Raw genomic sequence first — 12,307 nt, forward strand, 5'->3', positions numbered from 1 at the left:
ATCTTGTTGAGATTTGAATTTTCAAAATTTCTGCAATTACTTCTATGAAATGTGAGATGGGGCTGCCCATATCAATGTTATAGGTACTTTTTATTAATACAGTTAAAGAAACAGCACACACACAATTTTACAAGGCTACTTAACCCCTTAAGACCGCAGCAAAATGTACAAGTTGTGAACCAAAAAAATGTAAACAAACCACAGAGTTTGACTATATGTCTGTTCAACAATAATTTACCTCTTTCATATTAAATGCACCCACACTTATTATATATCATTTTATTCAGGGGAAACATGGCTTTCACTTAACATCAAATATTTAGGTATGGAACATAACGTAATATGAATACAATATAAAAAAATGAGAGAAAATAAGATTTTTTTTAATTTTCTTAGTTCTATGTGACATTCTAACTGTGAATGTCATCATACTGTTTGCTTTTACTGCAATAAAATACACATATTTGTATTCAGCGATGTCTCACGTGTAAAACAGTACCCCCTATGTACAGGTTTTATGGTGTTTTGGGAAGTTACAGGGTCAAATATAGCATGTTACACTTTTCAGCTTTTTCACATTGAAATTTGCCAGTTTGGTTACGTTGCCTTTGAGACTGTATGGTAGCCCATGAATGAGAATTACCCCCATGATGGCATACAATTTGCAAAAGTAGACAACCCAAGGTATTGCAAATGGAGTATGTTGAGTCTTTTTTAGTAGCCACTTGGTCACAAACACTAGCCAAAGTTAACGTTAATATTTGTTTGTGTGTGAAAAATGCAAAAAACTAATTTGAAAGCCAATTTTGGCCAGTGTTTGTGACTAAGTGGCTACTAAAAAAGACTGAACATACCCCATTTGCAACACCTTGGGTTGTCTACTTTTGCAAATGGTATGCCATTATGGAGGTAATTCTTATTTCTGGGCTACTATACGGTCTCAAAGCCAACGTAACCAATCTGGCGAATTTCATTGTGAAAAAACTGAAACGCAAGCCTTATATTTGACTCTGTAACTTTTGAAAACACCACAAAACCTGTACATGAGGGGTACTGTTATACTCAGGAGACTTGCTGAACACAAATATTTGTGTTTCAAAACAGTAAAAAGTATTACAGCAAAAGTATCGTCAGTGTAAGTGCCGTTTGTGTGCGAAAAATACAAAAAAATTCACTTTCCCTGACGATATCATTGTTGTAATACATTTTACGGTTTTGAAACACAAATATTTGTGTTCAGCGATGTCTCCTGAGTAAAACAGTACCCCCCATGTACAGGTTTTATAGTGTCTTGGAAAGTTATAGGGTTAAATATAGTGCTAGCAAATTAAATTCCTTATACTTTCGGCCTGGGTTGTTAGGCAGGTCCCGCAAATTGTAATTCATAAAAGGACCTAATTATGTAAAATTATTACATAAATATATATGTATAATTATTATATATACACGTGTGTGTATATATATATATGTATATATGTATATATTTTTTTTACAATTATTTTTATTTATATATAGGTGTACATATAGTGATGTATACGTATATACTTAGGTATATACATATATATATTATTTCGTTCTACGTGTATTTTGATATCTATATATATATATATTAATATCAAAATATATATATATATATATAATTATAATTATGTATATATTTAATCAATATCCTTCTACGTGCATTTTGATATTAATATATATATATAATTATATATATAAATATTAAAATACACTTAGTGTATGTGTAAATGTGTGTGTCTATATATATATATATATATATATATATATACTTAGATCATTTATATATATATACATATATATATATATATATAAATGATCTAAGTATATTTTATTTGTAACTTTAATTTATTTTATTTTTAACTTTAAGGGGTTAAGAGGGGAGGAGAAGGGCACAGACAGTGTCAGCCAGTGATTTTACATCACTGGCTGACACACAGGATCAGTGATCACAGTGACTGGCTGTCACTGTGATCACCTCCCGCAGATCACGGTAATTGGCCACAGGGGGAGTGCCTGGGTGGCCAGGCATGCCCCCCACCGCGATCTGCAGGGGGATCCTGCCTGTAGTTACATGTGTCAGCCAATAGGCTGACACATAGTAACTCTGATCGCAGTGGCAGGCTGTCACTGCGATCAGATCGCAGGGAGAGCCTGTCTCTGCATTCAGATCGCAGAGACAGCCTCTCACTGCGATCATACTCTGCAGATCGCGGTCACTGACCGCAGGGGGACTGCCTGGGGGGCCAGGCATGTCCCCCGACCGCGACCTGCAGAGTGAAAATGCCGCGGCTCGATGTGTCAGCCGATTTTTAAAAAATGCCGCGGCTCCATGTGTCATGCCTGTCACTGCGATCGGAAACTGCAGACCGCGGTCGCCAGGCACAGGGGGGCTGCCTGGGGGGCCAGGCATGCCCCCCGACCGCGATCTGCAGCGGCCATGTGCCGCCGGCCACGTGGGAGGCAAGACCGCCCAGGACGTTCTATGCCGTCCTGCGGCGTTTAGAGCGGCCAATTAAGGACGGCATAGAACGTCCTGCGGTCTTAAGGGGTTAAAATCACCTATCTTTGAAAACAAATATGGCCCTATTGTGTTAAGCCCACCACTACATCACAGTAGTAGTTAATTTTAGTAAATAGTTTATTTTCATTACTTTTAGTGTGTGTTAAAGGTTTTGATTAGGATTGTTCTCCAAAATGTGTCTATTTGGTCAATGGTTACTGCCCCAGCAGCTGAGTACAAATACAACTTTAAATGTATTGATACTTGAGACTGAAAATGCATTGCAAAGTATGGATAATTTTTTTAAGGCGGAGAATATGCTTTGCTGGAACTATTGCTAATTAGAAGGGTGGGGGCAATTATTTACACAAACAGTGAGGAATACAAAAAGAAAACGTTGTACTGATGTTTAACAATTGCTGTGAATATCTGATACTGACTCTGCATCCCACCTATACCCCCTCAAAATTCTGCAATGAATGGCTGTCATAAGAATAGAGATAACTATACCTTATTAAATCCTGGAGAACACAATGAAATGGTGAGTTAATGTGCAAAAATGTATTTCTAAATAAATGTACTTTATGATTGCAAATTTAGGCTTAAAATTTATAGTAATAATATGCATATAATGTGCATTGTGCTTAAAGAAATACAATGCATAATAAATAGAAATATAGTTTTATAATAAGTGCTATAGAAATATCAGAAAATATAGATTTGTAAATGTATCAACCGCAAACTATCAAACTGTGTACTTGTTCCTATCGCAGACTGACATAATTCAGTGTCATGCTATCTACGTTTTATTAACTGGATGGAAGAGAAATTATAAACTAATTGAAAGTGGTTATTTTTCCATCAAGAACCAGTTTAAATTAGAATATCTGTGATGATCCCATGAAACATTTGACCGAGATTTTCTGACTGCTAAACTTAAGTCAGCTGTGTTTGTCATTAGCTATATCAAGTTCAATCAAGTGGTATTTTAACTTAATTTCTAAATATATTATATGAAGAGGGAAACTAGTGTCCTCAAACAACCATGGTACACTAATTAAGTAGAATATCTGATATATATATATATTTCTGATATATATATATGTGTGTGTGTGTCAATATGCAATGCTATCTATTGATCGATCTGTTTGTGTATATTTCTATTAAGGGCTGCAAAGTCAATGGTTTTAGGCATTTGAAATGAAATACTGTTGAGATATTTGTTAGTGTTTACCTTCAATTTTAATTATTTCTGATATCTGATAAACACAAAGGGAAAAAAACAATGCAATTGTTTATGGTAAACATGCAAAAAGCTGTACATTTCTCTCTTGGTGCCTCACTATTTCTATCTGAAAGTGGAGTTAAGGCACATATTTGAGGTTTGTATATAGTACAAAAGAACAATCGCTTTCTGCCCATAAAACAAAAAGCGAATATACAACACTTATCTCAATAGACATTGGTGACAGCTTCCTCCAGGGACATCCCATCAATAATCCCTCCAATACATAATATATATATATACAAAATGAGGATACAGCTGTAGATCTACAAAAAATAAAATCAAACAATAGTGCAACACTGTATAATAACGTGTACACAGCGCACTTACACGTTGTTATACAGTGTTGCACTATTGTTTGATTTTATTTTTTGTAGATCTACAGCTGTATCCTCATTTTGTACATATCTGAGGTTTTCCAAGCCCATGCAAATGTCATCATGCAAAAAGGAAAAAAAAAGTATGCCTTCTATGGATCATTCCTTGTACAAAACTTCTTGCAGAAAAAAAAATATATGATGCATTGTGCAAATGTATATGTAAAAAGAGAAATTGTTCTGAGAAGTTCTGTGATTGGAACAATTACTATGGCAACCAATAATAATAATACATTTAGGATGAAAAGTGAATCAGTTATGGAGATGTACCTCAATACTATTTGTAAGATAAATATTTATGTAAACGAATTCCAAACTTGCAGTTGAGTACTCAAGTACCAAGCATAACTAGACACTGAGTACAAGATGCCATGTTATATATATGAAATACAGGTTATAAGAAGGTAAATGGCATAGAGGATTGGAAATAAATGCTTACAGTTACATATATTCAAGATTATTTAGTAAATCTCAATTAGAATGCTTTCCATTAATTTTGTATGCATTGAATCTTGTTCATCCACTGACCCCTTTAACCATTCTAGCACTTATTGAAGAACTAAGCATACGAAGAGTTAAACATGGACTCATGAATTTGCTTGGTCCAATTCACCATCACTATGTAAAGAATTAAAAAACAGGAACTTGACTTGTTCCCTTACCTTTCTCTGCCAGCACTCACTATTAAATGTTGTTCTTGAGATTCTAGTGCATCAAATTTTGTGCAACAACAAACCTAAAAAGGATTTTCATTAAGAAAAGCTTAAACAAAGGCAAACAAAAATATTTTTACAGACAAATTGGTGTTCTGGCTCAATATAGATGGAGACCAAACTATACCAAGCAAAGTTCTTATAATAGAACATGTGTATACTGACCATAATTTCATCTCCTTGTTGCCTACCCAATATGACATTGCACTTATGAATAATCTGAAATTGGAGTATATTTGTATACAGGCACAGACACACACAGACATTCACCAACAAACACACACACATACACAGACAGGCATAAAAGGGCAGAGACACACACAGATAGGCACCAACAGGTACACATGGCCCTGACAGGTATACACATGCAGAGACAGACACACTCAGATAAACTCAGCCCTGTGTATCTTTATCACCATGCTGCTTTAACTCCTGGCTGACTCCTAGACTCACTGAGGAGACTGGGAGTGGAAAAGGAGAGCAGAGCCAGTGGGGACAAAACATTCTTGGAGCTACGGTGCCTCACATATGGGGCTTGAGTTCCCCCAGCTCCTTCTCCCATAGCAATGCTCCTGGGACAAATCTAATACACAACATAATCTGATTGAAAATGATTGAAAATGCAATTCACATCACTTTTTCAGGTGGCAAAATGTCAAGGGGCTTAAGCTCAGTGCTCCCCCGAAATAAATTAATGCCAGCCCCAAAACCAATTGTTATACCATGTCCTATGTCCAAATCTAAACCCTAACATGTACCATGAATCACATTATGATATCAAAATTATGAATAATTCAAAATCTTATATGAACATTCAATTATAAACTCATTGAAAACATCATAATTAAAAGCAAGTCATCTAGGGCTCATGGACATTTTAAAAATGCTGAAATTATGTCACCACAATTCAAAACTGTGACTTCAAAAGGATTACACTTTACTAGGTGCCATGCCAGCATGACACTTAAAAAAGATAACTTAAAAGGGACACTCCAGACACCAAAACAACTTCATCTAAATGTAGTTGTTATTTTGCCAGGAGGCCCCTGGAGGCACTCTTACCTCAAGGTGTTAAATCTTTCTTGAACGGTTTAACCCCTATGTTGCCTCCAGCAGCGAGCTCCACTCCTCCCCTGGCATCATATGGCTTCTGAATATTCCGATTCAAGAAATGCAGAATGCTGCCGGGCAGGGGCGCTCTCAGCTAATCAATGACTCCTCATTCACTAAACTGTCTAGAGAAAGGTAAGGTTCTTTCCAAGGCAGTTTAGTGAAGGTAAACACTCTTAGCCAATAAGCGGAAACTCTGCCCAGCGGCAATTCCGCGTTTCCTGAATCTGGAAATTCAGAAGCAGGATGCTGCCAGGGGAAAAGAGGAGATCGACGCTGGAGGCAACTTTGTGGCTGAACTGTTAAATAATGGTTTAACCCCTTGAGTTAAGAGTGCCTCTCGGGGTCTCATGGCACCATAACAACTTAATTTAGATGAAGTTGTTTTGGTGCCTGGTGTGTCCCTTTTAAATTGAAAACTATTACTCCAACATGAAAAAAAGCACTCATTGGGCTTCAAAATAAATAAAAGAGTGGATTATTTTAAGCAGTCATGCATATGCATATAATCAATGTTTCAGTCGAACTACGTAATATATTAAGGAAAGTTTTGTAATGGGACTGAAATGTTAAATATTTGCTGAAACCTGAAGTTATCTTGATTATTTTGAAGTTCCAAGCAGGGGACAAATATTGAGACTGTTTTTTTTTTTTTTTTTTGTCAAGCAGATAGGCTGTACCTGTAGCCTTTTTGTACCATAAACAATATAATAAACTTTATTAGAACGGTCCTTTGAGTGTCCCTTTCACAATGAACCAGAAAACAATTCCCAACAATCCCTGAGAGAACAAAGTGTACTCTAAAATGAATATCATTTGTTTTTAAGCACTGACCCTTGGCTATTCTCCAACCCTTTTCATTTATGTCCTAATGGCATTATTCTTTCTGTCCACCTAAGAAAAATGCTCAAAGAGCATATTAAAATTATGTTAACTTACCTTAATCCAGCACAGGGCAAAGCTCCATTAGCGCTGCTTGGTGCATTCATGTCTGATATCACAGTAGCCATGCTGAGGTCCAATCAAAGGCTTTTCATTGAGACCATTCTACTAGCCCAGGGTGCATGTACACCCTCCAAACCTGCAAAGGAAGTGGGGTAGGGAGGGAAAGGATGAAGAGTGAGGGCAGGGATTAAAATATTGCAGATGGGGCTAGCGGGGGTGGAGGAAAAGCTTATTTCAGTGTTGGAGGGAGAATTGACATTATCCAGCCTAGAACAGAGTTCTCAGCTGCCCAAGTCACGTATGCTGGGGGTGCAACTTGCCCCTGGCACACAAGTGCAAATTACTTTGGATGTACAGTGTTTCAACTAGAAACGCTGCTCATCCAGACTCCTACCACCATAACCACTTCAAAAAGCAGAAGTGGTCATGTAGGTTGGAATAACCCTTTAAATAAACATTCTACATCTATAACATATTTGACAACTAGTTGTGTGTATTTGCGTATTCTGTTTATGTGGCACTAATACACTTTACAATGTAGAAGGCGAGAGATAAACTAAATGCTATAAAAGTAAGTGCAGTTGCTAAAATTGCACAGGTACAATGGATATTATATGCAATATTTTTACATTATTTTGTGATGGGGTGGCAGAAATCCAGTTGCAGAGAGACTCATCAGAGAGAGATATAATACATAACACAGTAGGATTATAATACCAACTTAACCTACAGGTAATAGAGTTACTTTAAATTATTAATTAGCGCATAAGCTTAGGATACAGTGTCTGAATAATCCAGGTATCCTTGCATTATCCTTGTATACCTCTGGGTATTATCTGATATGGTTAGTTAAAATCACTTTAGAAGTACTTAAAGATTATTACACATGTCTTAAATTAAAACTTTATAAATGCTGATTCCAAGAATGGAGTGCCAAAAACAACAGGTGATATTTGTAAATGCATAATTTTAGGAGGATGTGTAGAGTTATGTCCCGGATGTAATAAATTCCTTATAATTCAGGTTTGTCTAGTTGATCCACTATAGACTGTTTTAGAGTCTTTAAGAATCAAGAAGAAGCCATGGATTTGAATGTGTTTACTACTGAGAATTCCAGGGTGAGTATTTATCCAGGATCCAGATCAGATGCATAGTATTTTAAAGAATCTGTTTGAAAGACTACAAGTGTATGGAACACACCAGTGGTCAAGCATTAAGTCCAGAATCAGAAGAACAGCTCTAGGTGCATGCTTTGAAATAGATCCAAAGTATCCACAATGTATCGTTTGTATTCCATTTATCAAATGCCCCATTAATTATGTATTCTCTCTTTTATTTATCTTTTTAATTAAGAGTTTTTAGAAAGTGGTCATATCACTAAGTTCCTAACTCTAAATACCCATAACTTGAGTCACCTGCCATTCAGATGCAGATTATTTCAGCTGTTTTTTTTTTTTTTTTTAATTATTCTTGCATTAATGAGATATAACTGAAAATAGCACACACTCATCCAGCACAATTGGTTTAGTAGAAGTCTGCCAAATGTTTTGTACAAATTACATTTCAGACTTCCAGCAGTGGATCCCTGAAAACATATAGTTAATGGTTTGTGGACAGCCATTAAATCAAATCACTAAATAAATAAAGATTTCAATCAACCAAATACGCGTAAAATTCGCCACTATTTGCTCAAAAGTAACTGAATGCTCAAAATGACCATATGTGGTTTGAATTTGAATGGTAAAATGCCATTCTATTCTGTTGTAATTATGTCAATCATATTCTGACTGCACTAAGATTCAGTGAAAGTGTGTGAAAACCTCACTGTACTGAAAAAATTATTTGTCTATACATAGAAATATCATGTATAACTGTACGGTCTTACAGTCAAATACTACAAACTCATGTCTCAAGTTTTAGTAAAACTGTTCCTAGAGGCCTTCAATACGAAAAATCTGAAGAACACCCTACCCCACACTGCTCTAGAAGCGACAATTGTTCTAATTCCAAAAGAGGGGAAAGACTTGACAAACTGTGGCAGCTACAGGCCCATATCTTTAATTAACATAAACCTTATATATATTTAAAAAAATTTTAGCCACTAGACTAAAGCCACTGCTCCTGGGACTTATACACCTAGACCAGTCGGGCTTTGTCCCGGGACGAGAGGCCAAAAGTAACACCACCAAAATCATTAATCTAATGCACTGGTCGAAAACTTCTCGCTGCCCTAGTATCCTGCTCTCAATCGACGCCGAAAAGGCCTTTGACAGGGTGGACTGGTCCTTGTTGCTGGCCACTATGATAGAATTAGGATTCGGACCGAAATGGTTAGACTGGTTGGGAGCAATATACTCCACACTCACAGCAAGACTGCGCATAAATGGCCAGCTATCAGACCTGGTAAAAATAGGTAACGGCATGAGACAAGACTGCCCCCTATCTCCTCTACTCTTCATTCTGGTATTAGAGCCGTTTCTAGAGGGTAATAAAGACAATTACCTCATCCAAGGGTTTCCCATTCACAGGGAGGAATACAAAATATTTGCTTTTGCTGATGATATCATGTTCACGATCATACACCCCGACAAGACACTCCCACACATTCTCAATGAAATGGCCACATACAGCAAAGTCTCTAACTTCCAAGCAAACCTTGCCAAATGTGAGATCTAACCGCTACATATGAAACCAGGCCTAGCCGATCACATTAAAAACCACTTCGAGTTCAGCTGGTCTGACTCCTCCGTTAAATACCTGGATGTACACCTACCACACAACCTGAAGCAACTATATGAAACAAAATTTCCACGCATACAATCCAAAATAACAAAAGACCTACACAAATGGAACAAACCAAGATTTGGTTGGTTTTGCAGGATGAACATTATCAAAATGAATGTGCTTCCTCGCATACTATGCACAATTCAAACACTTCCCATACTCATCCCAAAAAGATTTTTCACAGACATACCCAAAACCATATCCACCTTTCTTTGGTCACAAAAACACAATAGACTAACACATTTACTCCTGACAAGGCCAAGGGAGAAGGGAGGGATAGGACTACCAGACCTAGACAGATACCAAAGAGCCGTACATCTCTCATGAATATTTGAATGGTCGAACTCCCGCTCCACGCAACAATGGTGAGTGATTGAGAACTCTTTTTTTCAAGACACCCATACAAACTATACCTTGGTATGAAAAACCAAACCACCTACTCAAACTTAGACCACATCCGACAATAGAAGCCACACTGACAGTATGGAAACTGGAACGCCAACACCCAGATATCTCCCACTTCCCCTCCCCACTATATCCGATAACATACAACACCTCATTCGAAACAGGACTCAAGGGTAGACTATTACATACCTCACAGACACAATCTCACTTACAACTGAGGGATATGACTCAAGGTAATAGACTGAAAACATTATTAGAACTCCTCCCATCCCAAAACCACACAGGGATACAACACATACAGTATAATCAACTGTCACACTTCACTCAATCTAGACAACTGCTACCATCGGGAGCGAGACAACTCAAGACATTTGAGAAACTCTGCTCCTCACACCCTCTTAAAACTAAGTTACTTTCAAAAAAATATAAATTAATTACACTGACAGGGACACATGACCTTCCCACATTCACTGCAAAATGGGCAAAGGAACTGAACACAGAGATCACACCCCAAGAGTGGCGACAAATCTTCAAAAGAACCCATAAATCTTCCATATGCAACATCACACAGGAAAGCAACTACAAAAGAATCTCAAGATGGCACTACTCTCCTGCTAAATTACATACCCTATTCCCCAACACACACCACACTTGCTGGCGTTGTCACCAACCCAATGCCCATCCCTCCCACATATGGTGGGATTGTCCACAAATACAATCTTTCTGGCGCAGAGTAACTACAATACTAAAACTGATCACAGAAGTAACGGTCCCACCTTCCCCAAAGTATGTGATCTTCCTGTTGCCTTTACCAAACACAAACAAACACACTCACACCCTCCTGACCCACCTTCTCACAGCCGCCAACCAACTGATTCCTAAATATTGGAAGCAGGCAAATCCTCCTTCCATAAGGGAATGGATACACAGGGTGGAACAGATAAAACAGATGGAAGAACTCACACACGCCCTCTTAAGAGAGAACCAGCCTTTTCGCTCCACATGGGACAAGTGGAACAACTTTATGAAAGAGACACCATTAATTTAAATTACAAGATCGGAATTGAGAGGGCCCACATACCACATACCTAAAAAAAAAAAACATACCTAAAAACACTGACACCCTAATGTTCGATTTTGTATGTTTTAATTATAAGGATGTGTGCGAACGTAAATCACTGCATGAAAAATGTAAATATCACCTTTAAATATCAAAATTAGTTTGTTTTCCTGGCACTATAGTGGTTCTTTAATGTTTCCACTGTGCTCAAGTCTATTGGTTAGCATTTAGTTATTAGTAAATACAGTAAACTACTGATGAATTTCGACAGACAAATGCAGGAAAATTGCGCTGAATGTAATAAGAAGAATTTGTAAATGAAAATTTAGCAATTAGTGAATAGACCCAAACATATTAAATTCTGCCAACCAAATGGTTCATATAAAATGACAGTTGACATGCTGAGAATGTATAGCGTAGCCTAGCATCATAGCTATAAGACCAATATAATTTCAGGACAGTTCCAACCAAGTATAATGCTTTTCTACTGTTATGCAAATGTTCAAATCCCTCGTTTTGCAGTTGAAGTAATTATCTAGTGTGATTCTAGCAATTTTAGGTCAAATGTGAGTATTCAGAAGTCAGAGCATAAGCCAGTGTTGATTTCCTTGTTAAGTGATTCTTTATTGACTAGCTTTTGTTACAAATTAGTTTATGTTTAAACGCCAAGATAGAGTAAAGGAACAGTAAGTACAGCAAATAAAAGAAAATTATATTTTAGGGTACAAGATGGGAGGTCTCTGCCCCAAGAAAATATGTATATACAGTTAAAGAGAAATTTTCATTTCATTATAATAACTGTTCATGATGTACATTACCATTAATTATTCATGAAAGTCAAATTCCTTACATTGACAGGACTTGTTTGGATACAGAACCGTGCGTTGGCGGCAGGTCCTGTGTGTTGTGGGATATATCTTTTCTCTTGGCATTCTTCCACTTCTTTTTTACTGGAAACCAGAGTGGGATGTCTGGTGTCAATGTGTCCCATGCAACTTGGAAAGTGCTAATGTAGTGTTGCTCCAAACAACTGTAAGTATTATTAGGGATATACTATAATTAAGGGTATCACTAATGATTTTAGTAGCCAACCCAACAATATGAAAA

At 37.0% G+C, this 12,307-nt stretch overlaps 1 protein-coding gene across 1 annotated transcript in view; it reads left to right on the forward strand.

Moving 5' to 3' along the window:
• Positions 1-2,996: 2,996 nt before the first annotated feature.
• LOC134586214 (probable cation-transporting ATPase 13A4) overlaps positions 2,997-12,307 on the forward strand; it is an 81,423-nt gene continuing 72,112 nt past the window's right edge. The window contains exons 1-2 of the mRNA XM_063441710.1: positions 2,997-3,062; positions 12,059-12,232. Of these exons, the coding sequence (XP_063297780.1) occupies positions 2,997-3,062; positions 12,059-12,232 (240 nt within the window). The remainder of the gene's footprint in view (positions 3,063-12,058; positions 12,233-12,307) is intronic.

Source organism: Pelobates fuscus, chromosome 2 (assembly GCF_036172605.1).
Source record: "Pelobates fuscus isolate aPelFus1 chromosome 2, aPelFus1.pri, whole genome shotgun sequence".
In the NCBI taxonomy this organism is placed as follows: Eukaryota; Metazoa; Chordata; class Amphibia; order Anura; family Pelobatidae; genus Pelobates; species Pelobates fuscus.